Source organism: Coccinella septempunctata, chromosome 5, assembly GCF_907165205.1.
Source record: "Coccinella septempunctata chromosome 5, icCocSept1.1, whole genome shotgun sequence".
Taxonomy (NCBI): Eukaryota; Metazoa; Arthropoda; class Insecta; order Coleoptera; family Coccinellidae; genus Coccinella; species Coccinella septempunctata.
Genome location: NC_058193.1, coordinates 39108980 through 39136645, shown reverse-complemented (window position 1 = coordinate 39136645; position 27666 = coordinate 39108980). Strand labels below are relative to the sequence as shown.

General features: G+C 38.7%; 3 protein-coding genes across 5 annotated transcripts; 1 reads left to right on the top strand and 2 right to left on the bottom strand.

Moving 5' to 3' along the window:
• Positions 1-224: 224 nt before the first annotated feature.
• Positions 225-15839, bottom strand: LOC123313681 (mucin-17). Its single transcript, XM_044898655.1, has 6 exons — positions 15541-15839; positions 10072-10155; positions 5045-5122; positions 3761-3940; positions 2847-3041; positions 225-2768 (listed from the first exon to the last, which is right to left on the bottom strand). Exons 2-6 carry the CDS (start codon positions 10145-10147, stop codon positions 748-750), a joined length of 2550 nt encoding a protein of 849 aa, XP_044754590.1. The 5' UTR covers positions 10148-10155; positions 15541-15839; the 3' UTR covers positions 225-747.
• A 4782-nt stretch (positions 15840-20621) lies between these two features.
• Positions 20622-24018, bottom strand: LOC123313256 (protein kintoun). The gene is made up of 2 exons (XM_044898056.1): positions 21814-24018; positions 20622-21369 (listed from the first exon to the last, which is right to left on the bottom strand). The coding sequence occupies exons 1-2, from the start codon at positions 23859-23861 to the stop codon at positions 21165-21167; spliced, it is 2253 nt and encodes a 750-aa protein (XP_044753991.1). The 5' UTR covers positions 23862-24018; the 3' UTR covers positions 20622-21164.
• Positions 24019-24384: 366 nt separating this feature from the next.
• On the top strand, positions 24385-26778 carry LOC123313257 (uronyl 2-sulfotransferase-like). Of its 3 annotated transcripts, none has more exons than XM_044898059.1 (6): positions 24385-24544; positions 24600-25169; positions 25947-26104; positions 26159-26281; positions 26345-26511; positions 26569-26778. In XM_044898059.1, exons 2-6 carry the CDS (start codon positions 24819-24821, stop codon positions 26691-26693), a joined length of 924 nt encoding a protein of 307 aa, XP_044753994.1. In that variant the 5' UTR covers positions 24385-24544; positions 24600-24818; the 3' UTR covers positions 26694-26778. The 3 variants fall into 3 exon arrangements, with proteins under 3 accessions (XP_044753994.1, XP_044753993.1, XP_044753992.1); XM_044898058.1 differs by having other exon boundaries at positions 24386-24503; positions 26566-26778; XM_044898057.1 differs by having other exon boundaries at positions 24386-24544; positions 26566-26778.
• The last annotated feature ends 888 nt before the right edge of the window (positions 26779-27666 follow it).

Sequence of the window (27666 nt, the reverse complement as noted above, 5' to 3'; positions counted from 1 at the left end):
AAAGGGGAAAGGCTTGCATTAGGGGTTGCCCTCCAAGAAAAGTCATCATCAAACGTATAGAGACATGGGGGGCTCATAGGTTTACCTTCAAGCAAGACCCCTTCGGTGGAGCCAAATCGTTTCTAGAGCCCTACGATGATTTCTCTTACATGTCTGACATGATCTATGAATATCCTCAGTATCCAATAAAAAATATTAAATGTAGGTGTAGGTCATGAAAACAGTTTTCTTTGTACATCTATTTTTATTAATAATTTAATCAATACAGGAAGGAAACGTTTCAAACAAATACTTCCATTATTGAAAGGTACCTTCACCAAGTATAGCTTCAGAGCGTTTGGAAATAAATAATGACATTCCTTATCACCCTGAAAACTTTTTTGAGCAGTATCAGCCAGGTACCCATCAATTTGCACAGACCTCTCAATAAATATTATCCCAGAATTCTTCAAAATCAAGTCTTGTGGTTCATTCAGAAATTAACTCTTTTTAAAGTTTAAATATGAAATTTGTCAGTTCTCCTGTTGTTGCTTTTCACCTTATTCCTATACTTGATAAGAGGAAATCATTTCTTACGTAATTAATTGTAAATTACCTATATATCAGGAATATACAGAGGGGGAGTTATAACAGAGTAAAGAATTACGTCCAGCTATCTAAATATTTGACGTTTTCCTTGAAGCTTCACTCTTTGTCGTATCAGTTCTTAGCAGCAGCACCTTCGCCAAATCCTATTTTACCACCACTTCATTTTGCGTTCTTTTCGTAAGCCTTATACTGAGAACTGAAGAAGTCTCTAAGAGCCCTCAAAACCCCGGCGTCCAAGGGCTGTGAGCCTTTGAAAGCTAATTTTGCCAACGCCTGACCGACTTTTTCCAAAGACTCGGCCTCTTTACTTTGAGATCCAGGTGCGAGCTTCGATTTTGGGGTGTTCGTTTCTTCCAGTAGCTCCTGGAATATCTTACGAGCTTCGGAATCTTCCTCTTCCGGTGTTTTCGGTTTTTCCGTGCTTCCCAATCCCAGTTCTTGCTCTAACTCTGCGAAGACAGCGGCATCTGACGACACTTGAACGTTTTCTCTCTTGGTTAAGGTTCTATTGGTGGTTAATTTTTCGGGACTCTTGGGTACTGACGACGTGTTATTTTTTTGTAATTCCTCCACGTCGATCATCTCAACATCGGTTAATTGACGGTCTTCTTTTGGACTTTCCGAGCTTATGTTTTCTTCCGACCTTTTTTGCTCTTCGTCGTTAGAAAGGTCTATGGTGTACTCTCTGACGAATAGCATATCGTTTACCTCGGAGCTTTTGGAATCATCGGCTACACTGGCGTCTTCATTGGCCGTGAGTGCTGCATTGTTCACAGAGGTCGTTTGTTCACCACTGTATTCCCCAGAGTCCTCCAAAGTTTCCACCGATTTCGACGTATCGGTGTTTATCAGTTCTGTCAAATTTTCGGCCTTAACAGTTCCCAGTTCCGATGTTTCTGTGGAAGTTGGAACATCAGGGGTGGGATCGGATGTCGTAGTTGAAATCTCATCCAGTTCTTCCTCTTCTCGGTCGCTTTCAGCAGGGGCGTTTAGGATCTCAGGAGGCAAGGCGGCCTTCAAGTTGATCAGAGGCGTGAACTGATCGGAGTTTTCTTTCAACCATTCGATGTGGGTCGTGTTGGTGGGCACCGTTTTGTTATTCCTGATCTCCAGTATTTCCGGGAGAATTTTGAATTTTTTCTCTTGGATCTCCTTGGGAACTTCCGTCTGATTCGGTATTTCCGGTTTCAGCCACACGTCTTCGGCTAGTGTGTCTGGTTGCGTTGGGTAAGCAGGATTTTGATTTTCTAGCTCTAATATCATGGTGGGGTCGTTGGTGATTGAGATATCTGTGATGTTTATCTCTGGATTCGTCAGAATTTCGGTGATGATCATAGTTTCTGGAGTTTGGGATGGATCTTGAGAGGAGGGTACGATTTCAGTTGAAGATTCTTGGGTTGACGATAGATTCTGAGCTTCTGATTGGAAATCCGAAGATGTCGATGGGGTTGAAGTAAGATCTTCTACAGTTGGCGTTGATGGATTCGGGTTAGAAGAAGGTTTTTTCTTTTTCTTCACAAGGGAGAGAATGTGGGATGAGCTGGCTGAAACCAGGTCGTTAGTGTTGTCTTCTGAAGTGGTAGATGAGAAATCTAGGGTACTCGAAGTGAGGGCGTCTAGGCTGGTGTTATTCTCGACTTCCTCAAAACCTCCTCTTTGAAGACCCTCAGCCCCTATGAGGGTTATGATGGAAGATGGAGTACTGCTTGCATCTTTCTCGTTCACCAACTCGTTCTTCTTCAAGTAGAGCAAATTATCACCGATTCTAATGACAGGTGGAGGACTCTGAATCACCTCGGTCAACTCGCTGGATTCACCCTCCGAATCAGTCACGAAGAGGTCGTTTTCCTTCCCAATTTCCTCAGTTGCCTTCGTCTCTTCGATGATGAGTTGTCCCTGAGGTTCCATTTTGGATTCTTCCTTGGGATTGGAGGTGATCGGTATCTCCAGTATCTCCGGGATGATCTCCTGGATCGTGATCTTCGAATTCTGCAGGGAATTGGCCCCTTCTGAACCATCGGGTTGTATTTTGTTGTCGCTATCCTCGGAGGCATGAAGATAGTCGTTGGTCGACGGTTTGCTCGTTAAAGTCGACACGAATGGAGTTTCTTCTGGGGTGGAAGAATCTGGAAATGAACTCAAACTGAAGGTAACGTTGAGGGGAACCTTCTCCAAGGAATCTGAAAAGATAAGGCGTGGTTAATGGGGGGATATTTGTAGATGGCTATTTTCGTTGATTTTGTGAAGGATTTTGATACCTCTGGTGGGACAGTGGTCGTATTTAGGGCAGCATTGTCCAGGTACTTGTTTGCCCTCACAGTCGTTTCGGACGTAGCAAGAGACGTCTGCGCATTTGATTTCACCCCCTCTGCAATAGCACACTTTGCATTCGTCTCCTAGGGATGTTTCTAGCCGTTCTCCGTTGGAGTAAAGTCTTCCCTTGTACTCGCATTCTAAAAGGAAAAAATCATGAATACACTTGCAGAATTTTGCTTTAATTCTTGTAGAAAAAAAGTATTAGTTTCTATAGAAGCCCTGTGCCGAAAGGAAGATGTGAAATACAGCTTCTGAAACATTGTAGCAACGCAGGCATGATATCGAAGTAATGAAACCACATTTTTCGTTCATAACAGAACAATTATGGGAGGAGGTCGCGGAAGATGGAGAATTTAAGTACGCTGGGGTGCAATTCAGTTCGGCAACTTCCTAAGACGTTATAACCGCGGCAGAATACAAATTCGGAAACTTGTAAAACTCAGTATAACGTTTATGTTGTGACCTCAAAACGTGATAGAAATTGCAAGGAGGCCGGAGAAAATATTTTATGTAATATTGCAGTAATTTGGAGGGAGACTTACGTTGGATGCTCGAGGAAAGAGGAGAGCTCAGAGACCGCGAACGAGAAGCTGTTTTCTACCATTGTTTTCTCAATATGCGAAGTCTTTACTCACGTATTAGGGTTCGTTATGTCGAATAAAGGATCTGGGAGAATAATATGTTCATTATTATGATAAAATACGAAATGTATGAGTATAAGTAGAGATTTTTATATTATCAACTCGATTGAATCAGTCTTAAACATAGAAAAATAGCAAAGCTGTATCAAAAGAAACACGATGAGTCTCAGAAGCAGATGTCACTTTTCACTTGATAAATTTCCAAACGTACTCACCGCACTGGTAATCTGGACAGCATTCGTTCTGTCTATGAACCATTTTACAGCCCGGTTTCTTGTTAGCACATCGTAAAGCTTCGCACTGAACTCCAGGAGGTTGACATTTGCATTTCAAACACGGCTGTTCCGAGGGAACTGCCTCGTTGCTGCCATAAACTAAGTCTCCGACTATGCAAACTGCGGGATGAAAAAATTGGATAAGAATAAGTGCCTAGATGGTATTCCGAGGAGGCGTTAGATGGATTTTGACAGCCGGCTACATCTGGCGGTTTTGCATCAGTTTCGTCGGGATTGGACAGACTCAAATTCACGTGAATATTCGAGAAAATTGTCCTACACGGGGCGAATCTTTGGCTCGTACAAATATTTCAACAATTTTTTCCCATTCGGCCCTGATAAAAAGTTATAGCCATTTTGAGTTTTCATTATGAGTTGCAGCTTTTGGAAAAACGAAATTCCCTTCAGAATAACTAGCTGAATCTGTGACTCTAGATATCTGTGGATCTCTTGAACAGAGTTGCATTCAGCCAAAGTATCCGATTTTTCGAATTTCACGAATATTTTTTATCTTTGAAATGACTCGAAAACGGTGCATTATACGAGAAAATACGAAGAATACTTTTATTTTACGGGACGTTCAAATATTCATAAGAAAGCGTCCAACTCAGTTTCAAGAGTTGGGTTCTTTGGATTTTTGGTATTTTATGGTACGTAATGGCCGTAATGAGAAAACTGGAAGACGTGGGTGACATCTTGTGTTCGAAAAAGATTCATCAAAAGAATGAAAAACTATATTCCAAAATTCATTTCATTCGATGAAACCGTTTGTGTGATAGAGCTAAAAATAACATTTTTTTAAGCGTTTTTAAACGGCCTGGACCGAGCCGATTATTAAAAAATGGTTCAGGAAAAAAGTGTTTCTTTTAACTTTAAGAATCTACTGTTGAAATATTTGTACGAGTCAAAGACTCACAAGCTGCTTAAATGTGTCTTAAAGGGAACTTGAAAAGGGTGCATTTCTGTATGATAACCTAGGGACACAAACGGTAAAAATAACTTCAGTACAGCATGGGAAAGTCAGCTGAACATATACTGGTTTTTCAACAGCCTGTATCTTTTAAACCGAGTCGATTCGGAAAAAATGGTAAAGGAAGAAAGTGTTTCTTTTGCCCTCAAGAATCTACTATATCTATTTTGGTTCGGATATATTTACCACACTTTCACCAGAGTCCTAGGATAATTAATCAGGATAACAATACAAAATGCATGCATAAGCCTTACCCTGCGATTGGTTAACGTCTGCGTCGGACTCAATTTCCGGATAAACCTCCCTAGTCAGCCTCCTGGACCTTGCGGGACCTGCAAACCAGACGTATCGTTAATAAATAAGACACAATCCGTATCGTGTACCAGTAAATAATGTCCGTGGCTTAATTGTTAAATGGTCCGGATCTGCACAGTACGCAGAGTCCCGGTCTGCGACGTCAGAACGGGATGAAATAGGGACGGGGCCGATCATCCTTGAAATTCAACAAATCCATTAGGAATAACGTTATTGGGAGACAAGTTTATGATACGACCGGAGTCGGATCGATTTCCTGCGAGGGCGTTGAACATGCAGATAGACGTTTCCGAGCCTTTTGGTTCGGGAATTTTTCAGGATTATTCCTGGTGTGTGCTGATAACCGATGTGGGACTCATCGGGTCGGTGCTTATCTGGATAGGTGAGTGGATGGAATGGAAAAATTCATCCGAATGGAATAATGAACCAAAATCAACTTTCCCACCAACTCAAACTAAAGAACCAAACGCCGTGGAAGTGAACACCCTAGAATAACTCCCCCCTATTGACAAACCTTATTTGAATTGGCGAAACTTTTTCACTCCCAACAAAAACCGGGAAATTTCCTCCACTCCGTACGTTGAAAAGCACGAATCGTCAAGTTGATTCGAGACCCGGGTGGCAACTTCCAAAGGGAGATTGATGAAGGAGGAACGGATCTGGAATAGTTTGCATAAAACTACAGAGTGATAAATTACTCTCGGTTCAAGTTTGCTGGAAGTTCGCGCGTTTGCGAAGTTGCTAATTGTCGTCATCTAGTCCTAACCTCTCGCAACAGATTAGGGCTTTTTTGTGAGAGTTGCTTTAATGGGGGGGCGATTTGATAGCTGAGATCTGTAGAAATTAATATGGGGTATATCAAACAGGGTTTAATTCAGCTTAAGTACCCAATTTTCCCAATATCCCAGTTTTTTTTCATATTTGATCATCAATTTACTCGAAAACGGTGTATTATACGAGAAATTATGAAGAATACTCTTTAGAAGTGTCAGTGTGAAGTTTGAAGTCAAAAAAGTAAACCAGAGTTACGCAATAAATTAAAAGAGAGAAGATGTCCAACGAAACTGTGAAAATCGAAAAATTGGAGTATCGAGCCATCATCGAGTACCTACATGTATTTAAAAGGGTTAAGAGGTAAGCAGATTCACGAAAATATGCTTAGATAATACCCTTGGTGATCAATGTCCTTCGTATACGACCGTGAAAAATTGGACTGCAAGCTTCAAAAGAGGTAACTTTTCCATTGAAGATGATGACCAATTGGGAAGGCCAGTTCTGTGTCAGTCTCCGAAAATATCGACGCAGTTTAAGACATGATTTTATCGGACCGTCGAATTGGGCTAAAATGGATATCTGAAGCACTGAATATTTCATACGAACGCGTTCATCATATGGTTCACGTCAAATTTGGACATAAGAAAAACTGCTGCAAAATGGATTCCCAAATGTTTGAATGTTGATCAAAAGCGTGCAAGGGTAGAAGCATCGCGTTCGATCTGTGCTCGATTTGAAAACGATGTAGACTACTTAAAACGAATTGTTACTATAGATTAGACTTGGGTACACTTCTACGATCCAGAAACAGAGCAACAATCGATGGAATGGCGACACTCTGGTTCTCCAAGACCTAAGTTTCGTGTCAAAAAATCTGCTGGAAAAGTTCTTGCTTCAGTTTTTTGGGATTGCCATGGAGTAATCATGATAGATTTTTTGGCTGAGAGTAGAACAATAACCGGAGATTACTATTCGACATTACTGACCGCTCTTCGGCAAAAAATTGAAGAGAAGAGACGCAGAAAGCTATCCAAAGGTGTTTTGTTTTTGCAGGACAACGCCCCTGCACACAAATCTTATGTTGCCTTGCAAAAAATTCGTGACTTAGGGTTTGAATTACTAAAACACCCCCCTTATTCACCGGATTTGGCTCCATCCGACTATCATTTCTTTCCTCAACTGAAAAAAAGTTTAAAAGGTCGTAAATTTTCTTCCGACGAGGAGGTAATAAAAGCTGTGGAGGTCTGGTTTGCATAGCAAGAAGAAACATATTTTTTGAAAGGTCTAGAGACGTTGCAGGTTCGATGTAATAAATGTATCCAATTAAGAGGAGAATATGTTGAGTAATAAAATATTTTGACATTGAAATTTTGTTTGGTTCTATAGTAGGCTAAGAATTTTCCAATATATCCTCGTATGCACCATTCTCCATTCAAATATTGCAGGCTTATTTCCAATGTTCTTCTCAAAAAGGTCTTCAATGAAGGCGAGTGGATGTGGAACAACTTCTACTTTACATTTCGTCAATTAGACACAGTTCCAGCGAACCTAATTCAGGTTTCTGTCAATTGGGACCTTTTCCCTATTATTCCCAGTGAGCCTATCCCAAAACCACCCTTCCAAAGGGAGAAATATCGAATTCGTTCGGTATTTATCTTGTGAGACAAGCATCAGTCAGGTACAGATTCCTCTCTCGGCCCACTCAACCAACTGCCGTTCGTTCGAAGAGCCCCATTATGAAATAACTCAATTAATCAGCACCAGCGCCATAGGTTTTCGTTATTCAACGCATCAAATTAACCCCGTCTACTTTGAGATGAAATCGTGAATTATGGATCAACTTCGCTCCATCGAAGTTTTCATGTTGACTGCCACGGAGCTCCTGCTGGCTCCGTACATAATATATAAGAATTTCGCTAATTTCCAGATTCGGAGTAATTGAATATTCGAGTTCTGGAGTAGTTTAGTGCTCGCTCTAATTGGATTCCTTCGTTATTTCGATTGTGCCGGAAGAAGCTGGTTAAATTGGAGATTTCTTCTGATCGGAGTGGGACGTGTTGGGTTTTTAGACGTTCTCTGATCATAAATGCTCATTTCTCAACTAGGTATAGGTTTTGGGAAACGAACAACTGCATCAGACTATGGCAGTCCAAAATGCCGATATGAAAAATTTCAATGACATTCTTGTTATGTGTCGTCTATCGTTTTACCCATCCCTAGCAGGGCCACGAATTCTACATTTGGTAAATATAAATCGTTTCACAATAGTTAGGGATTGTCTCAATACGAGGTCTAAATCTTTACTCACTTTAATTGTCTCCTGAAAGCAGGAGCTTATTCCCGAATGCTGATACCATCAAATTGGCAGCATGTTAAAACTCCCAATGTACAAAATCCTTACTCTTCTCACGTATTGTTCGTATTCGTCCCGACGTGGGGCGTATAAAAACCGTGAGCTATAAGCGAAGCACTACAAAGCGTTATAGCGACATTTCGCCATTTTCGACATAACAGCCCCTGTAATTAAAAAAATTTTCAACTCCGCCACTTTTCCGTTCGTTCCGTCCAATTAAAGGGATACAATCGTCATTCCTGGGCCGGCAAGGACGAGTCGAAAAGTCGTGGGAGAACTTCTCAAGAATTTATCACTGCGAATAAGTTTTATGATCGAATTTTCGTAGAGAACACGGTCCACATTTCGAAGTTTAATTTTTGGACGCGATCCCTCTAGAATTGAGTTAAATTCGACGCCTTAGTCGATACGATCGAAATTGGTATTGGAATGGTGCTTTCACTTTTGCTACGGACAATAGTCGGTCTGCAGTTGGACTTGAACCATCTTAAAAGACCATCGATGTGCGGATGTATGATATAATTTGTATTCAAGTCGTGATTCACAGGTGAAAGACTCGATCACATGGATAATTAAGGCGCTTAATGGGTTCAATAGTCCTTTCTAGACGAGATATATTATATTTCGTAGAATAAGTACTAAATTCTTCAATCATAATCAATCTCTGGAGTTTTCAGACAATCAATGTCAGAAAATTTGCCGTCATAGAAGAAAATTACGAAAATCTGTGGTGTTGCTAGGGATGGGTAAATCTATGACGACAAGATCTGTCAGTAAGCAAATGTGTCCACAGAATCTATATCCGACCTCCGAACATTCAGACCAAATCGAGTGTCGCAGCCCTAAAGGTCAACAGTATCAATCAAAATCGGAAATTCTGCTCGTTAATTGCGGGACTTTAAACGCAAACTACCGCATTTCGCGAATCTGCACCTTGTTACTGGTAATTGAACGCATTATATAACTTTTCGATACGTCAAATTGCCAGGAAATTGGCTCGAAAGGTAAAATACATCGAGAGCATAGCGTAACTTTCATGAATAACTATCGTCCGAATGAACCCGACTCGATTTCAAACACAGAGGCACTTCCGTTCCGCGGATTGTAACCATCGCAGATGAAACTGTGATTCGGGATCGGAATATGCTCTCTGTGGTTCGAAACGGCCGCTTTTTAACAAAAGCGAATTGATCTGAGGGATGTTTGGATTTGACAGCATGGGATGATTGTAAATAATTGATTTATACAGCTCTTTACCCCATGTCATAATATTCTTTGGTTCTTTTACCATCCTGTTCCTGTTAGCAACTTAACAACAACAAAATGATAATGATGAGCCCTTAACTTCTAAGGTGATTTTGTGCGTTTTGAGTGCATAGAAATAATCATATGACGTAAAAGTACATGGAACCGGCAACGGTGCTCTGTATGCTTTATTAAATTTCGAATTGAAGGTAGGAATTGGCGAATTATTCGCAAACAGGATATTCGTATCTGGTTCAACAATTATCCACGTATTAAATGGATGTTTATTGTTCTCTGAACATCCATATCCATCACCTCTGAACAATTTTGTAATTGATAGAATCGTTGAAGTGGTATCATTTCAGCGTTGAGCATTTGTATTTATCGGTGTCCATTTGAATAATGGATGGAGAATTATCTGGTTTCCTCCAAGATATTGTACAATTAATGGAGTATTCAGGGTTTTCCGAAAGTGATTTGGGAAATTGTCAGTTTTGATCCGTTTCGCATTAGAATTAATGCAAATTCGACAAGGATGTTATTTCGTAACTTTTTATCTTGATTTCATCGAAGGAACACCAAGTTTGAATTTACCTGCTTCCACATAGATCCTCAGGATCGAGAAGTAAGCAATACTTCCCAAGATTAGCCCATAGTTTCTTGTCTGCATGGTCACAACTGAAACAAAACGATATTAAAGTTCATGTTGTCCTGAAGACGTAAATCAATGATTCATGAGAAGAAACACTACAAATTTCACGGGAAGTTTTCCGTGAAGTGAGTTCAAAAGTTTTGTGTTCATATTCAATATCGGCCAAATATCGGTCTTTGTTTGGAAGTAATTAACCAAAAGAAATGAAATTTTTCTCTGTCCAAAAAAGCCGTTTCATATATACATCAGTCAGCTACAGTCAAACCTTTGGTCGAAAATCATCGACCTCTAATAGAAATCCGCACAAAAGATTTCTGCAACGAATTAGAAGCAGTAAATTGCGAACGGGCACACTCAAAGAGAAGAATTTTCCCGTCCATTTAATTTCCCTTTAATTAGATCACCGATTCCGCTGAACAGCGTGCGGCATTTTCTTTTCATCTATCGGGTACATATAACGCAATCAGAACCGAAGTTCCTGAATTAGATTCCAGGAAGGCAATGAGAGAGTCAACGTAGGTACATAATCAGGCAGTCGTGTAACTGGGAGATACCTGTTTGCTGGTATACGATGGGACAAAATTGTCTCATTCAATGGGTAAATCGCTATTAGAGAGAAACAAGACGGAGTTAGAAAGGGAAACGGTGTTTTGGTGGTATTAGTTTGATGCATACCCCATGCTGCTTACAGTGGGTAGGGCAGCTGATATATTACCTAGACATATTAGATTAGATTGTTACGCAGCTTCCGCTTTATTACAGGAAAACGCTACAAATTTATTAGCAGTGCAAATGAATTTCTGTGGTTTGAAAAGAAGAGATAGCGAGGAAGAAAAAGTCGAGATGTCAGATCACATTTCGATGGCACATCTATCATCTGTCAAAATCTGACATATGTCAACATGACACTAGTTCTTCATATCAGATTCAGGAGTGGCCTGCGTCAGACTGTGAAGTGAACCTTTTAGTCAAAGAGCTGGATATTTCTAAAGGTGCGGAACACGAATATTATTTCATCCCGATGTGATAGCTTTCGCAGTATTTTTTCGCATTTGTTATCATTCACGTGCAGAATCTGCTTTGCATTGGAAAACAGACGCCAGTCCTTTGTGGAGCAGTGGATCAACGATGAACATTTAAATAAAATAATGGAATAAATTTCACCACGACTCCATTCTTGCGTTAGGCGATCTATTCTCGCGGAAGATATGCAGATTTGGACGAGTTGGAGTAACTTTATAACAGCGGATAGCTGGACGTACTTGGACCTGTTCGGACGCTAAACAGCGTCCATTTGTTTGATGGACGCCACGATTAACGTGTGATTTGCGAGGCAGGATTTCATACGACAAATCCTGGATTAATGCGGCTGCTTTGAATGTCACAGATAGATGTGAGAGATAAGTCGGATCAGGGTATGGCGTTTTCCAAGTTTCTAACGAGATTTTGGTTCATTATTTTCACTAATGAACCTTTGACATCACTCACAAAAACCTAATTCCATATCTTTTCTAGAATTCAGAGCAAATGTGGCGAACATGACCACTGAGTAACGTATGTCATAGAATGAGGGTTGGAAATCTGTGGTTTCACCAGGGGTGGGTAAATCGATAAACGACGAATCTACTGGCAGGATAGATTGGAAAGTTTAGGCAAATATGTTGGCTCAAGTTGCGTATATGCAGATCATTTCTCGAAATTCTGGTTACAGCAGCGGCGTTCGCCGTAAACCTTGAAAAACTCTGTTCCAACGAAATTCACGTCGCTGTCCAGTTCTTCGAAACGAGAAATTTCCAATCGATTTCGAAATTCGTCAGTTTAATCGGAACTGGGAGCACCCGGTATAAACACGCACCGCTTGCGAGGGAGATGCTGCAGGTCGATGCAAATTCCATGACGCTCCGGCAGTTCTCCGAGCCGAAGAACAAGTCCCTCGATTTAATTTCGAGGAAATGCTTCGGACAGACGATGCAGCCCACCACTCACTCGATGACCTAATTGAATCAGACTGTATACCGTTATTCGATTATTTAAGAATGTGGAAAACAAGAAACGGAGACGAGATGACGAAAAGAAGACGAAGCCAGATATTTCACAATACGAGAATTTGAAATTCGTATCGGTTCGCTCAAATATATTCGGCGACACCAAAATTGTTACAGTTCCACTTGATTTCCCCCCAGAAGCAAGCTTTCATAGCATTATACACCTTCTATTTTCGATTATTCCTGATCAAATTAGCTTATGAGAGCTGACTACTGTAGATTATGGATAAATCAAGATGGTACTAGCCGTTTGACTCACTTATTTCTCTGCACCAAGCCAGTCGATCACTATTGCCATTGGGTCCTAATAAATTCATTGATATTTGGTGTTTTCTTTTCTATGCCACTTGGAGTATAATAACGAGGGTCTATGGTTCAGATGTTTTTGTCGTCAACATTTAGGTTAACATTTTTTGAAATTTCTTTTCCAAGAATCACGACAAAGAATGGGAGATCGTGTTCAGCGTAAGAAAAATTATTTGACGATATAAAAAAAGGGTAATGGAAGCAGCCAAATGGAATATTTCATTAGCGGTAGACTGGATAACAAAGTGTTCGTCGGCTCAGTGAACTGATAATCCGAAGCAGCATAATGCTTTTCGAATGGGAGTTAGATTCGGCGTTAATTCAAAAAGCCGAGGTATTTTTCGGTGGATATAATTAGGAACGGTGTAAGGTCGGTCCGGAGAGAGTTGTTTTTTCGGTATCCTCATCCTCGTTTTCAAATGGGGGTGGCTTATTTAATCAATAAGTCAAATCGCCACATCCTCATACCAGTTTTCACAGAATCTGAACGAAAACCACAAAATGTTACCTGAACCTGAAAGATTCAAGCACAGAATATCAACCTTTCAAATTCCATAACTCGTCGATGAATTTCTTTTACTTTCGTTAAGTCACCGGAGACAGGAATGACACTGGAACATAGAAATGCTTCACGAATTCAATCCAGACGTCCATAAAGATAGGAATTTTTCAAATCAGAAAAATCCCCGACGTGAAGACATTTTACAGATACAGTGAGCATCATCTGTTTCTGCGATAAACCTTTATAACTGGTATAAAGTTAATTGAAGCAATTTTATTCCTCGAGCACCATAAATCAGTAATTACACGAAATGGCCACTCAACAGACCACTCTACCCATGGGAATCGGACAGGTATGTAGTAAACGACGTTGATGGTTCTTCTCCAGAAGAATTGCCCTCTTATTACACAAATTTTTGACGGACTCCACAGACATGGTTCATCTCAGCACTCGACCGAGCCTTGGGCTATAGATTCTTCTTCCGTTCAGCCACTTGAGCATTCCTACGGATCTTCAACTGGTACATGTCTAGCATCCATAATTAACCACATGAATCGAAATCCCTTACATACTCCGAAGCACACATGCCTCGTTTCATTTTTTCACGGTCGTTTCACCCTCCTCTCATTGCCTTCGTAGAATCATTCTCAGAACGTCCGGTTGAAATGTAGAAAAAAGGTATTCTATGCAGGATATATGTTGGTGAAATACTTTGGGAATGGGCACACAATTGAATTCCTCGGTGGATGTGTACTTGAAGAGTCATCTATTCGAAAACTGGTTGTTGCAAAATAATTGTTACGGCAGAAGAAAACGATCTCACGATGTGCATTGAGGAATAGGTGGATGAAGGAAGAAAACAATTCGTTCTAAGGAAAGAAAGGATGAAAATTCGCTCGTCAAGGATCAAAGGAAATATTGTATTATTGCTTCATTCGTGTGAAAAATTGCAGTGGATATTTCGAACTATTCCTCGGTGTAAACTATAAATTATGGACAGTTATGATGTTATCGAATATTTCACAGAGAACAGATACAATTAATAGTTAGTTCCAAACTGTTCAATACAATACTCCCCTACGTAGCTCGAACGGGCTTTGTTCAACTGATTTTAATTGAATTAGTTCACAATACGTGGCGTTACGTGAAAAATTGACTAAATATATCACATTATTCGAATTGGAGTAATTAATTTTATCGATTTTATCGTGGATATTGTCCATATTCAGAAAACTAGGAAAGTTACTGTTTGGGGTGAACTTAGTTTAGTTAATGACAGGAGAATGAACTTCTTTTCGAAAAAACCTTCCAACTGAGCGGAATTCGAAATATAATGAAGAAGAAAGAATAAGCAAAAGGCCTGTCTCTTTAATTTTAGAGTTTCTTCGAGTTTCTCTCTCAAGTAGGACTAAGAGAAGGTTTAAAGTTAAAGAGACTTTGAAATTTATTGAGAAACTGGCTGATTCTGGGAAACCTACCGTTTTTGACTTATCATAAACAGAGTGACCGAATTTAACTTCAATATTCATTAAATTCGAGAGATCGAAATTTGGAAAAACACTTATTATCCCCAAAAACTTGTTTTTTCCGATTATTCGGCCAAAATTTGACAGAGAAGGTAGACATTGTGTATGAGCTGCTGATTTCATTGAACTTTCAACGAAGGAAAACGTTTCTGGAGAAAATTGATATCTACACTTGGTTGATAGTTGAAAGTATCACGAAGCATCGATCTCCACAAAGAAAATGTTTCATGATGATATGCATTCCAACAGAACCACTGACTTCTTTCAACCAAACAATTCGATACACCCAAAAACTCCAACCTAATTTGTATCTGTCAAAAAATCTCGGAAATACCGGTTATTTGGTGTCAAAATTAAGTAGCTTTAATTTTCCAAGGGTTTAGGGTATAATTCGATAGAAAGTTCTTTTTATATTGCCACCTGTAGAATCGCTGGTCCTGCAATATATTTACATCGAATTCAGACAGCCTGTAGATCAAGCTGTACATAGGAAAAAGTTCCAGTACAAACATATACATATTAACTCTCCGAAAAATTTTGTGACAAGACGAGTCGTGCATTGATAATTGTTCAACAAGCTGGAAATAACATTCATTTTCCCTGAGTAGAATGAGCAGAGTTGAAAACTGCAATTTTTCTACGACCCCCACATAAATTGGCCAAATTTGTACTTCACCAGGTACAGAAAACCCTTCTTGTTTAACACCTTGTCATTTTAAAATACAGTGCAATTAGTGATAAGTATGTTATCTAGACTATTTCCGTTCACGAAATATTATGTTATGATGTGCAATGAAAATGCTGCAAGGAATGTTCATTTCCCACTTGGATGCTGTTGAGCTTTTGCGGAAACGTGAAATTCGTGGGAAACGAGTATCATTGTTGAACAGTACAGTAATGACGTCATTACCGTATCGGATACGGAAATAATTTCATTGTAGCATCACAAACAGTTGCACAAAAACAACATTACATTACAGGCGTGGAAATTGATAGAAAATGACAGTCGAGGTCCACAATCGTCGTTCTCACCTTTTGTTGTCGCCTCAACCCCAAAAGCGCATAGTAAACACACAAACGCACTCGGCACAATAGCGCTCCGGATTGTAAACAACCCCGAAAAACCGTGTCGGGGCACCGCACTGACCGTACCAGTTCGGTGTCAAAAACCTTATGCACGACCTCAAGAAAAATGTGAAAAATTCAAAATCAATCGAGGAATCCGGTCGTCCGAGTCCGGTGTTTCCGGTTTGACGGACGGTGGGCGCTTCTTCGTCGTTCGTTCGCGGTTCTAGCAGTTCGCGTGGAGGATCCTCCGTCGACTGTGCCTGAGCGTTGATTCCGCACTCGGAATCCAGGCGTGCCATGGCACAGCGACCAAATAAAAGCGCATTTTCCCTCTCTTTCGAACGGAAGGATGTGGAGGCATAGCGCTGCTATGCCCGATTCCAGTTTCCGACACATTTAACTAGCCCATTTTCGGCTATATTTGAACTCATTACGGTTCGTTTATCGATCAATCAAGAGGTTTCCCCGAAGAAGCATCGCGACATACTTGCGACATTCTTCCGGGTCCCCTGTATACTCGAAGGATTTTTAGGGAATTTTAGGCTCCGCTCTTGTATTGGCGAACCAATTAGTTCGTTTCGAAAATAACCATTATGACTCTTCAGTTTTCTGGGCATTTGGCTACCTTAGTCATAATTGCAATGCATAATTATGACTACCTTAAGGTAGCAAAATGCAGAATATTCAACATGGCTCTATAAATTCAATTCGATTGGATTCGTATTTTCAAAATATTGGAAAAATAAATTCTGGAAACGAAGCGTTGGACTAACTAACCACCTGGATGGGTGAACGCAATTTAAGCAAAGGGACATTCTTCCAATTATTCGAATGGAATTTATATGCCTAGATCTTTTCTCGGTATCGAAAAATCTATCATTGCCAATCGATTGACCATTATGAAATTATGAAATTCGAGTCAATAAAGGGGTGCGTTATTCAATGAAAAGCGTTAACCTATTACGAAATACATAGTCACAATTCGCTTGATGCATTCGTAGGAGCCTAATGCGTATTCGTTATAGCAATAAAGATGGGCAATATGGCTGAGACATCATGGCAGTAGGTGGATGCTTAACATATCACACTGTTTGTTCTATTGTGCAACGAGATTTCTCAAAAGATACTGCTTTCTAGTCATGTAGTTCCGCATGATGCATTGGTCAATTACGTAACTTTCCTCATTGTGATGATTGTTCATACGTTTTTGTTCCACGGACGGTTCGATTGTTCCCTCTGGATCTAATTCCATCTATCAAGCTCGCTTTTCGATTCCGAACAATAATTATTGAGGATAATGCAAGTGTTACGTGAATTGATTCGATCATATTCGGAGCATGTGTAATTAAAATTGGGACAGTTTGTGTTTCCGAGGGAATTTTTGGGTGGTTACAGAAAAACAGATTCCAGGCCTACTTTTATCTAAAGGGGGTCATAAGCAATGGCAAAAATCATTTTTTAATATCGATTATGGAATAAACTGATAAAAAATTCCTGTTTCAATGATTCCCCTCTGTTAAGTATATGGGTACATTGTTTGAATCTACACTCATTTTACTTCCGGAAAATTCAAAATTCTTTGTATGAATATTTGTCGAGGATTTTTCTTATAAGGTCAGAATCGTTTTTACTCTTACGTAGCCTGAATAAGTAAGTGTGGCTCTATAAGTATAAGGCATCACCTTGACTTATAGCCAAACACTCTGAGATGCATAAAATGATCTGCTTAAAACACTGACGTGAGCCTGGAGATACTTCACATTTTCAGAACTGTCGTTGCATTTCTAGGTATCTCTTTTGCGTCTTGAGGCAGTATTTGTTCTATCGTCAGTCAATAAGTATTTAGAGACGTATTCTGAATATCAAAGAGATGTTTACTTGAATCTGGCATGATTCTACTCTGGATTAATTCGAAAAATGATGTTTTTTCGAAATATTGCATCAGCGTGACAATTACATGTATTTCTGGGGAATTTTAGCTTTTTCTCGAGCAGAAAACTGAATAATTTCCACACCCTTCCAAATTCACCTATTCCAAAATACCATCGATATCAGGTTGTAGAGAATAAACAGTTCTGTTACACGGATTTTTTTTCACCTTCGATTTGGTTATTATCGAGGATACCATCGCCCTTGCTTAGGTACGTACAAAACGCTGGTGGCCTCAAATGTGACAGTATTGTTAATATAAATGTAGTTTCTTCTTCCACGTTTAAATGATACGCAAAGTCAATGTCAATCGTGCGACCTTCAAAGAAAGTTAACCATCGTTAATGTGTGTCACATTCATTAAGTTGTAATTTCGAAACCCATTCATGAAAAAACTCTGTACCTACCTTTGCCTCATCTGGACGATGATAACCAGAATTGAAAATTAAATTTTTCTCCGATAGAATCTTTCATTCGATAAGTTGATGAAGAAAATTCGGAAAGTCTACTTTGAAATATTCCAATATCTGTCGATCCAAATTCGCAACTGTGAAAAAAATGAATTCTCTTAATTCAGCATCCCCTTTTTCATTTCAAAAAGTACTGAATGGACTTTACGCATTCATGGAAACATACTTTTTCATATTATGAAGATTTTCGTGTCGTTTTTTCCTCGAAACATTCTGAACGACTACTCCAATCATAATTCACGTGAAATGAAAGTTGAGACTGTGAAAATTGTTCTGAATGGGAGAAAGGCCTTTCTGTTCAGGCTAAAAGATGAAAATACCGGTAAACGTTGAGATGTAGATTGCGCCCTTGTTCTTTTGTTGCACGATTTTCGAATATTCAAGGATTTGTTCTGTTGGAAGGGATAGATATACCGAATTCATTTCTACCTGAGAGAATCCTGGAGATTTCACTGTTAAAAATAACGTACATATACATTGAACATGCAATGAGTAAGAATGGTGGGGTACTACTATGTACTTCAATTAATTGTTGTTATGGGAGCATCCACCATTATTGGAGATTGAATTCTTTGGGAATGAGGCGCATTCACCATAATTGTCTCGAATATTTAGAGGTTCACATCTCAAAACTTTATAATTGAATTGAGGAACACTGGTTTCTATTATGACTGCTGTACTGTCATACAGATGAATTCATACCAATTCGGTATTAGATATGGAGTGAATTTTACGGAAAACAGTTCTGAAAACCTGATTGATAACTTATGAACGAAAGATAGTCATTGAAAGACGAATGCATAAGTGTAAATTCAATATTCATTTAATTCTTCAAAATAGAATTCAAGACTAAATCACATTTAAGAGTATGTATAAGACAATTCACAATTTCAACACTGATCCAGCATCCAGCCCGTCACAAATCCGTGGTTTCCCAACTGTCCGGTTCATCTTCCCCCTCTGCTCCTGCAGGTTCATGTTCCTGTTCAAAACTGGTATCGTCCATCCTCATCTGATAGTTTTCCACAATTTTCTTCTCCAGGTCCGAGTCCGTCTTGCCGCACAGGTACCACCCGAGTTCCTCATCGTCCGGCTGGAATGGAATCTTGAGCACCACCTTCTTGGCCTTTATCTGCAGGTCGGCATCCTCTATGGACAGCACGGGCAGTTTTACCATGAAGGCGTAGTGCGTGGCCGCGTGGGGGTTCATCGTGATGACACTAAATCTAACACAAACACTTCTGTCGTCGTCGTCCACGACCACCTTTTGGGAATTGGGCACTACGTCTTCCACGAGGAGGTTAAAGGTCACCTTGTTCCTCTTGTTCGAAATTATGCACAGGTACTCCGGGAGTTGGTAATCGATGCCGTCCCGCAGGAATTTCGTGCCGTAATGATCGCCATTTTTTATTAAAAACTCCTGCTCGTGTCCTGCTGGACCGAAAATCGCGAAGGGTAGCATCTTGTTTTTTCGTTTTCGAGGAAGACTGCGAGAATAACAATGAAGATTGCATATGATCGATTATAGATGACATACATATGGTGGTATATCTTTCACAGGTGGGATGTTTATCTAAGAAACATCGGCGTTTCAAAGGTTTCAGTGTAGTCCATTATTTTTCTATATACGGCCACGATATCTAGAAAACTCTTCTTGTTCAACTGTGACTTAGATACAGGGCGAGTCTTTGACTCGTACAAATATTTCAACAGTAGATTATTGGGCTGTTGAATCTTTTTCGAACACAAGATATGACCCACGTCTTCCAGTTTTCTCATTATGACCATTTCGTACCATAAAAATATCGAAAATTCTAAGAACCCAACTCTTGAGACTAAGTTTTGGACGCTATCTAATGAATATTTGAACGTTTGGTTAAATAAAGGTATTCTTCATATTTTCTTGTATAATGCGCCGTTTTCGAGTAATTTGATGTTCAAAAATAAAAAAATATCTTTGAGATTCAAAAAATTGGGTACTTTAGCTGAATGCAACTCTGTTTAAAAGATCCACAGATATGTATTGTAGATTTAGCTAGTTATTCTGAAGAAAATTTTGTTTTTCCAGGCTTGACAAAGCTCATTATGAGAAGTTAAATGGCTATATATCTTTTTATCATATCTCAATTTTGAATAGAATAGGGTTAAACTTACAGAGCTCATCTGCCATCTTGAATTTTTCAATTTTGACAGAGGAATCATAACCCCATACCATAAAACTGCACAGAGGTTAAGTTAAAGACTACCCTCCATAGATGACAGTTATGGAACTTATCCGCCATCTTGCATTTTCATTTTGACAAAGGAATCATAATCTTCGACCAAAAAACCTCTGGATACTAATTTTGTATAGAATCGAATCATAATAAGTAAAAAACTCGTCCGCCATATTGATTTTTTCAATTTTGACAGAGAAATCATAATTTCCTACCATGAAAACCCCCAGGCACTTATTTCGAATAGAATTTTTTGAATAATCATAATCACCCACCCCAGATACCAAAAAGAAGACAATTTTTAACAAAATCACAACAAAAAACGAATCCGCCATATTGGAAACCTCGTTTCATTTCCAACAGCAAAACCTTTTTTTAACCAGGGAGAACATAAAACAGTACATTTTTTCAGGGGAAAAAAAAACCGTCCTTGTTTTTTCTACGTTTATTTGAAACATTAGTACTCAAATTACATGATGAACATTTTATAAAATACATACATGATCAAAATTTCATCACTGGTGTTTTTAATACAATAAGAATTAAAGCAATAAAAACAGTATCACAAGTGTTCCGAAAATGAAAGTTGTACTAAGTACCCATTCATACAATATCACTGGGACAAGCCTGAATCCAAACAATCACCTGCCAACCTTGGAAAAAAAGCATACCGGTGTTCAAAAGCAACAACTTTCCTATACATGAAAAAAAAAAAACTAAAATTTAAAATAAATATAATTGTTTAGTTTTAGTAGTACGTCCGGGGAAATTTTATAGGTTTCAAAAAGCTATTAAAAATTCGAGAAGTCTAAATTTTTTGTTGACAACCAACAAAAATTTTTGTAGGGCAGAAAAAGATTCCTGAATGGAAGATACATTGAAATGGCAACAAATCCAGACATGAAAATTGCATCCTTGTTCTAACCTATTCTATTTAACCCATGAAAAACCTATTCCTTCTGAAAGAACTCCCTTACATATCCATTTGGAAAATATTTTCGTCCCTTTTAGGTGACTTTTCAGAGCTGAGATCATTATTTTGAGGTTTAAGGAATTTCTCCTTCTTTTCTTCCACTTCAGAGGCTTCGCTTTCGCTGCATTTCTTCTCGTGAGCCTTCTTCTTCTTCTGGGCCTTTTTCTGATTCTTCTTCCTCTGGCCAAGAATGCTGGAATTGAATCTGTACAGGGGAAAAAAAGTTCTAGAGCTCAAAGATTAAAAAATAAATGAATTGTTAGAAAAATGCAAGTACAACCACGAAAAAAACGTTTTGAAATATTTATTGATTCATAATAATGTATAAAAATACAAGTAAGGAAAGCTTAATACAGTTCATCCACTTCAAACTTCGCATTTTGCTGTTCACTTTTCTATTTCAGAAACCAAAACAGGGTTTTTCCTAAAATAACAAAATGATTCAGAGTGATTAGTTCAAAATTTTAAGTATGAAATGTTACTTGGGGATTGACATGGCAAGTAGAGGCTAGTAAGAAAAGATGATTTCTCTGGAGCTCAATCTAAGATCTGTTTCAAGAAATTGGATACCGAAAAAATATCATATTTAATGTTAGAGGTTGTAGATTGTCCGAAGTATCACAACAAAAATAGATTGATAATAAATTACCTGTAAAGCTGCTTAGACACCACATCATTGAACCTCACAGTTTTCTTCAGGCTAGTAGACATTTCAGCCTCATGCTCGTTGTTATCTTCCGGAATGGGTATATCCAATCCCTCAGGATCTAAGGAACCGATGCAATCGTCTAAGCTTGATTCAGATATGCTCCTAGAGAAGGTTTTCCTCAGCGAACTCCTCTTCAATATTCCCCTGCTCCTGCAGGGGCTCAAACTGCAACTCAGCTCGTCCCCACTGGACTCATAGTATGATCCATAATTGGTGGCACTGCCGGAATTATTGGATTCTTGCACAGAGTTTGAAATCTCCTGAGGTTTCGTTGCTTTATTTGGTACTTCTCCTTCGGAATCACAGCTCTTTTCTTTGTTTTCACTCTTAGTAACCTCTTTCTCAGAAGAAAAAGATGACGCGGTTTGTTTATGAATGGCGTTCAAAATATGGGGCTCTTCCAAAAATTTTTTCTGTAATTCTTCTTCCGACAAACCAAACATAAACCATGTACATTCGTTATCACAATTTGCAAAAGGAACTTTCAAAATAACATTATTATCCCAAACTTCAACAGAAACTGAGTCTTTCTGAATAGATTTCACTGGCAATTTGAGCATAAATGCATAATGCACCTGATAAAAACTAGGACTAACACTTACAAATTTAACATGAACAGATTTTTCGTCTTCATCAATCAATTGTTTCAAGGATTCTGAATCAACATTTTTAACATGAAGTGTAAATGCTATAGTATCATCGAAAATGTGACTGGTGAACTCAGGTAGACAGTATTGCACATCGTCTTCAAGAAACTTAGTCCTAAACTGCTCGTCACTTTTCACTAAATGTTTACTTTCACGCTCATTGTCTGTGGTAAATGATTTTTCGATGTTTTCATCTTCTGATTCTGGTGAAATAGGAGAACTGTGATCACTGTCAACCCCACTGTCTTCTCTAGCGGAATCACGTCTATATGTTTTTCTCTGAACTGGCAATGTTATAAAAAGTTTTCCTAAGGTCTTGTCGAATTTAGCATTTCCAGCATCTTTCCCGACCTGGTATGGTAAAGTAAGGTCTAATTTGTACTTGGCAGGTTTCTCACTGATCAATTGTACTGTTTTTTCAGTTACATCGAGGATTATGTCATCTGCTGATTTCAATAAGGGTAAATCAACTTCAACAATTAATTCCTTGGGAATCGTTGAGTTCAGTTTGGACTCTTTATGTTGAGTAAACTCTTCCATTTCCACATGTCGACGATGTTTAATTAAAAATTTTGGTGTTGTATAAGGTGACTTGGGTTCTCGAGAATTTTTATTGCTTTTAGATCTCTTACTTTTCTTGGGAACTTTATAACTTTGTGTAGATTCATCTGCTTGAGCATAAAGTTTATCGTAAAACTCCTTCTCTTCAGGAGATCTTTCAATAGGTCCTTCAGAAGAAGGTTTTCGAATAACACTGGCTCGGGCCATCCCTTTGTACTTGAGTTTGGGAAATCTAAGGTTATTTTTATCCAATTCCACGTCGAAGTGTGTTTCAATGGCGCTGCATGCGGTGTTATTAACCATGTTTCTAAATGCATTATTCTTCTGTGCCAAATGCAACGTATCTGGGTGGAAAAGCACATCGAAAACTTTACATCTTTCCCCTTTATTATCCAAGTCTTCAGATGGAGGAGACAGAGAATGGGGTAACGACCATTGAAGCCCCCGCGTGCCATCCTTCTCAGAAGGGGAGGAAGAGGGTTGCTTCACCAAATCATTTCCGCAAATATTGATAAAACATTTTTTATCGCCATCGAGGGTTGTTTTGATGACGTAACAGGGGGTTGGATGCAAAAATGTTATATCATTACCCCGTTCTCTTTCCAATTCAGTGATTTCATCCTCGTACAACTTCTGATTTTTGGGATCTTGCACTTCATTCACGTAGTCGATCAGTAATTTTCGAAATTCGTCCTTTTTGAGGGCCTCCCCAAGTCGGTCAATTTCATCTCTGCTGAGATCCAATTCTTTGAACCTCTCGAAAGACGGAGAGTTTTCCATGTTGAATGAGTATTCCTGGAACCGGTACTAGCACTTTTATTACGCAGTTGGCAAATGATTATATAAATATGATCAAAATTTTATCTGACAGCACTCGAATAAAAATAAACACTGTCGTACGTCTAGAATTTTCCAGTTGTTCACGTGGACTAATCAGATTCAGCCGGCAGGGCACGACGTTGCCTATAATCCTGAAAATCAGATAACCTAAAATCTTATCATTACATTTCCTTCATCAATCGTTCCCTATAATTTGCTGCGATTGTGTGGATAGTAGCATATTGAACATGTTTTTAACAGTTTATGTCCTAAAGGATGGAAATGAGGGATCTTTGAGACCTGGAGAGTTGTAGTCACATTCTTCATTTCCTTAGATTACCGGAGTTTCCGCGACGCTTGGCAAACATGCTGGAAACAAGGTCCTTCGCAGCGCCAATTTTAAATTTTTCAAAATTTTCTATTTTTAAACGTAAATAAGGAAGAACGTTAAAATTGTGCGGTTACGTTTTCTTGGAGGAAATTCGGAAGCCAAATATTGGCACAAGTTCATATTACGACCGAGTAGACTTTTCAATGAAATTTATTTTCTCACGTATTTATTTTGTTTCTCTTGTTGATCGTTGTATTTTCAACATCGATACGGTAATTAATAAATTAAGTTTTTTACAGATTTTATCAATTAGGTACATTCATCAGATTTCTAAGTATATTTGCGATCTCATTAAATACCAATTACAGCACAAACATCTTCAACTTTCATCATAACTCCCTCCTGCTCAAACAACATGAAAGTTAAGTAGGTGAGGTATTTGGTATAGATTGACCTGAGTCTGTCTGTGTTCATCGTACCATCCAAAGCACCTTTCACCTTATTCGGAGATGATACAGCACAATAAGAAATGATTTCAACCTTTACCTCACCTCTACAGAAGAAAAAGTTAACGAAATTGATGCAAAATGAACATGTACTTCAAAGTGAGATGTATCCTTTACTATTCAACCCTTCTCACCATCATAGTGTTCGTATTTTTCTTGAACACCGGGGAAGAAACGGAAGATTTCGATTCGGAAGTTATGTTTATGGATGTGGGTGAGTCATATACAACCGCCGGTCAGAGGATGGTCACAAAGTCGATGGCAGATAGGGGGAAGATGGACTTGGTGAACGGTTATTTTTTGTTTTTGAATCAGGTGCCTAATTGTGGCGGGGAGTTTTTGGTGTTGTTGTTGCAGAAGCTGCAAGGAATCAACAGCTACAGACATGTCAGGTTGGGTAGAGGCCCTAAAATTCTTTCAGTGATAGAACAAGTGAGTTAATTTGTATAAGGATTATTTTGGGGGAGAACTCTTTCGAAATGTTTCATCCTTAACATCGATTAGAAAAAGGATAGTTCCTTTTATTTAAGGATATGATCATTTCCGAAGGAAACATTTGATTTAGTTGAATACCCTGCTTATCTAGTTTTCTGGACTCAACAAAATGGTGTCAACATTTTTATCAGTTATCACATTGCCACTGCAATATGAGGAGATAATTATTGTTTGTTTTGACCAAACCAGACAAGCTTTTACTTTAATCAGTTCTGATCATTTTTCATTTTATTACTGTTATTGACCTCAGGATTATATAGGAGGGAGATAAAACCTAAATAAGTATGTTTGTTTATTCTCTATTTGCGGATTAAACTTTCTTATTGGGTCTAAGAAAAATGCAATGTATATAGCAATTTTCTACAGGAAATGACGAAAACACAGTCCGATTTCACTTCATCCCAAAGTTGAACGTTGTTATTTTAAGATTCATTCCAAATACGGCTAGATACCTGAGTTAGTTCTATTTTTATAACCTTGAGAGTCTCCAATCGTTAGATTTGTAACAACACGTTTTGCAAAAACTTTCCATTTATCATAGAATTCATCAGCTTAGTGGAAGATCTTTGTAGGCAACTCACCGAAACAAATCTGATTAATTCGGCAGGGTTCAACATCATGAAATTTTTCATCCAGTACTTTGATTTATTCCATGCTTTACGAAGAACCATGTTTTCTCAGCGAGTCCAGGATTAAAAGTGTATCAAATTTTAGGAAGAATTGATCGAAAGGATGTACAAAAGGATGAGAAATGAGGCTATTCCCTTGAGTTTCGACAAGAGCGTATACTTCGTAAACTTCACGCAGTACGACCGGCAGTTTCCAACCCACATCAACATTATCAGGGACCCCATAGAGAAGCTGTTGTCGAGGTTCATCTGTTCGAAATTTACGAAAAATCGTTTTATTCATTGAGAAATTTTCAGATCGAATTCCAGTAGGGAGAGCAGCCTGTTGAAATGCATACACATGCAGAGGAAGTGCATGATCGGCGAAGAAATTTACGAATTTAACATACCCTATTTTTGTGGACAAGATGCGAGGTGTAGGTGAGATATTCTCCCTTAAAAAGTTGTCTGTCTTTCCTCAACTCTTCATTCCTTTATCTACAGGAGCGGAAACAGTGAATGGGCATTGCAAAACGCTAAGAAAAACGTCGAGAAATTTTATCCTGTCGTTGGAGTACTCGAGGAATTGAACATGACGGTCACAGCCTTGGAAAACAAACTGCCCTTCTTTTTCCAAGGCTCGATGCAAATTTACGAGGAGAAACTATCAGGTTGGATTAAGGATAAAATTCAATTATACTTCGAATGATGAGTTTATTTTCCAGTAGTTCTTCCTAAGCTGAGCTTGAAGATGGACGCCGTCAAGAGGGATCTCCTGAGAAGCGTGCTGAAGACCGAATATGAATTCTACGAATGGATCAAGAAACGACTAGCTTCACAGATAAATGGATGACCCAGATTGTGTCGAGTGTAGTTATATTGTTATCGCAAGACTGATTATTTTATAATGTAAATAAAGTTACCTAATTCTTTTATGATTTCGATGTATCAATTGTTCCAAATCATCGCACATTCAGGAGTTTTTGTTAACACGTGTTGTTCCCACATGAATTATTCAAGAAGAATTACAAGAAGTGGGTGAAGCAACAAAGAGACGACAGGCTTTATCCACATTGATGCTTAACTGGTCCCAAACTTATTTAACCTACAGCTTTCTTTCCAGAAAACTATTTACTAGGCGCTCCTGGAAATTACTTTCAGTTTTAATAGCAATTTAACAGAAAGATTTATACAGGTGTCCCAGAATTAGTTCACCATAGGTATTCAACGATCAGATATTGACAATCTCAAATAGGTAGATTTCTTTTATTCAGATTGCTAAACGGTGCTCCATCTAGCGCACAATGTTCGAATCTGTAGGAATTGGATGGCATTGGAAGCAGTTCCTTTGAAATATGAAATATTTTGAAAAATTTTATAATTCGAGAATGCAGAATTTGAAATTTTCACAGGAAATGTCACTTTTTTCCATAGGATGACTTTCCTACATTCGAGCGCCAGATGGCGTACCGTATAGCAATCTGAATAAAAGAAATCTACCTGTTTGAGCGTTTTCTGTAATGAAGAAATCTACGATGATAAATTCCAAACTACCGTTTTCCATAGGATATCTCGCGATTTTTTTACGAGAAGACATTTCCTTCTCCATAACCTGAAATGAAATTCGTTCAAAAAAATCCCCATACCTGACGAACAAAAAATTTCCAAAAAAGTACCTCAAAAACGGCTGGATCGATTTTGAGAAAATCACTAGGCTTCGTCAGTCAAAATTGCGTTCCCAAAACGATTTTTTCGAAAATTTTTTCATCAGTTTTTTTGTACTGCCTTCCTATCATCCTGTAAACTTTTTTCGGATAGACTCCACA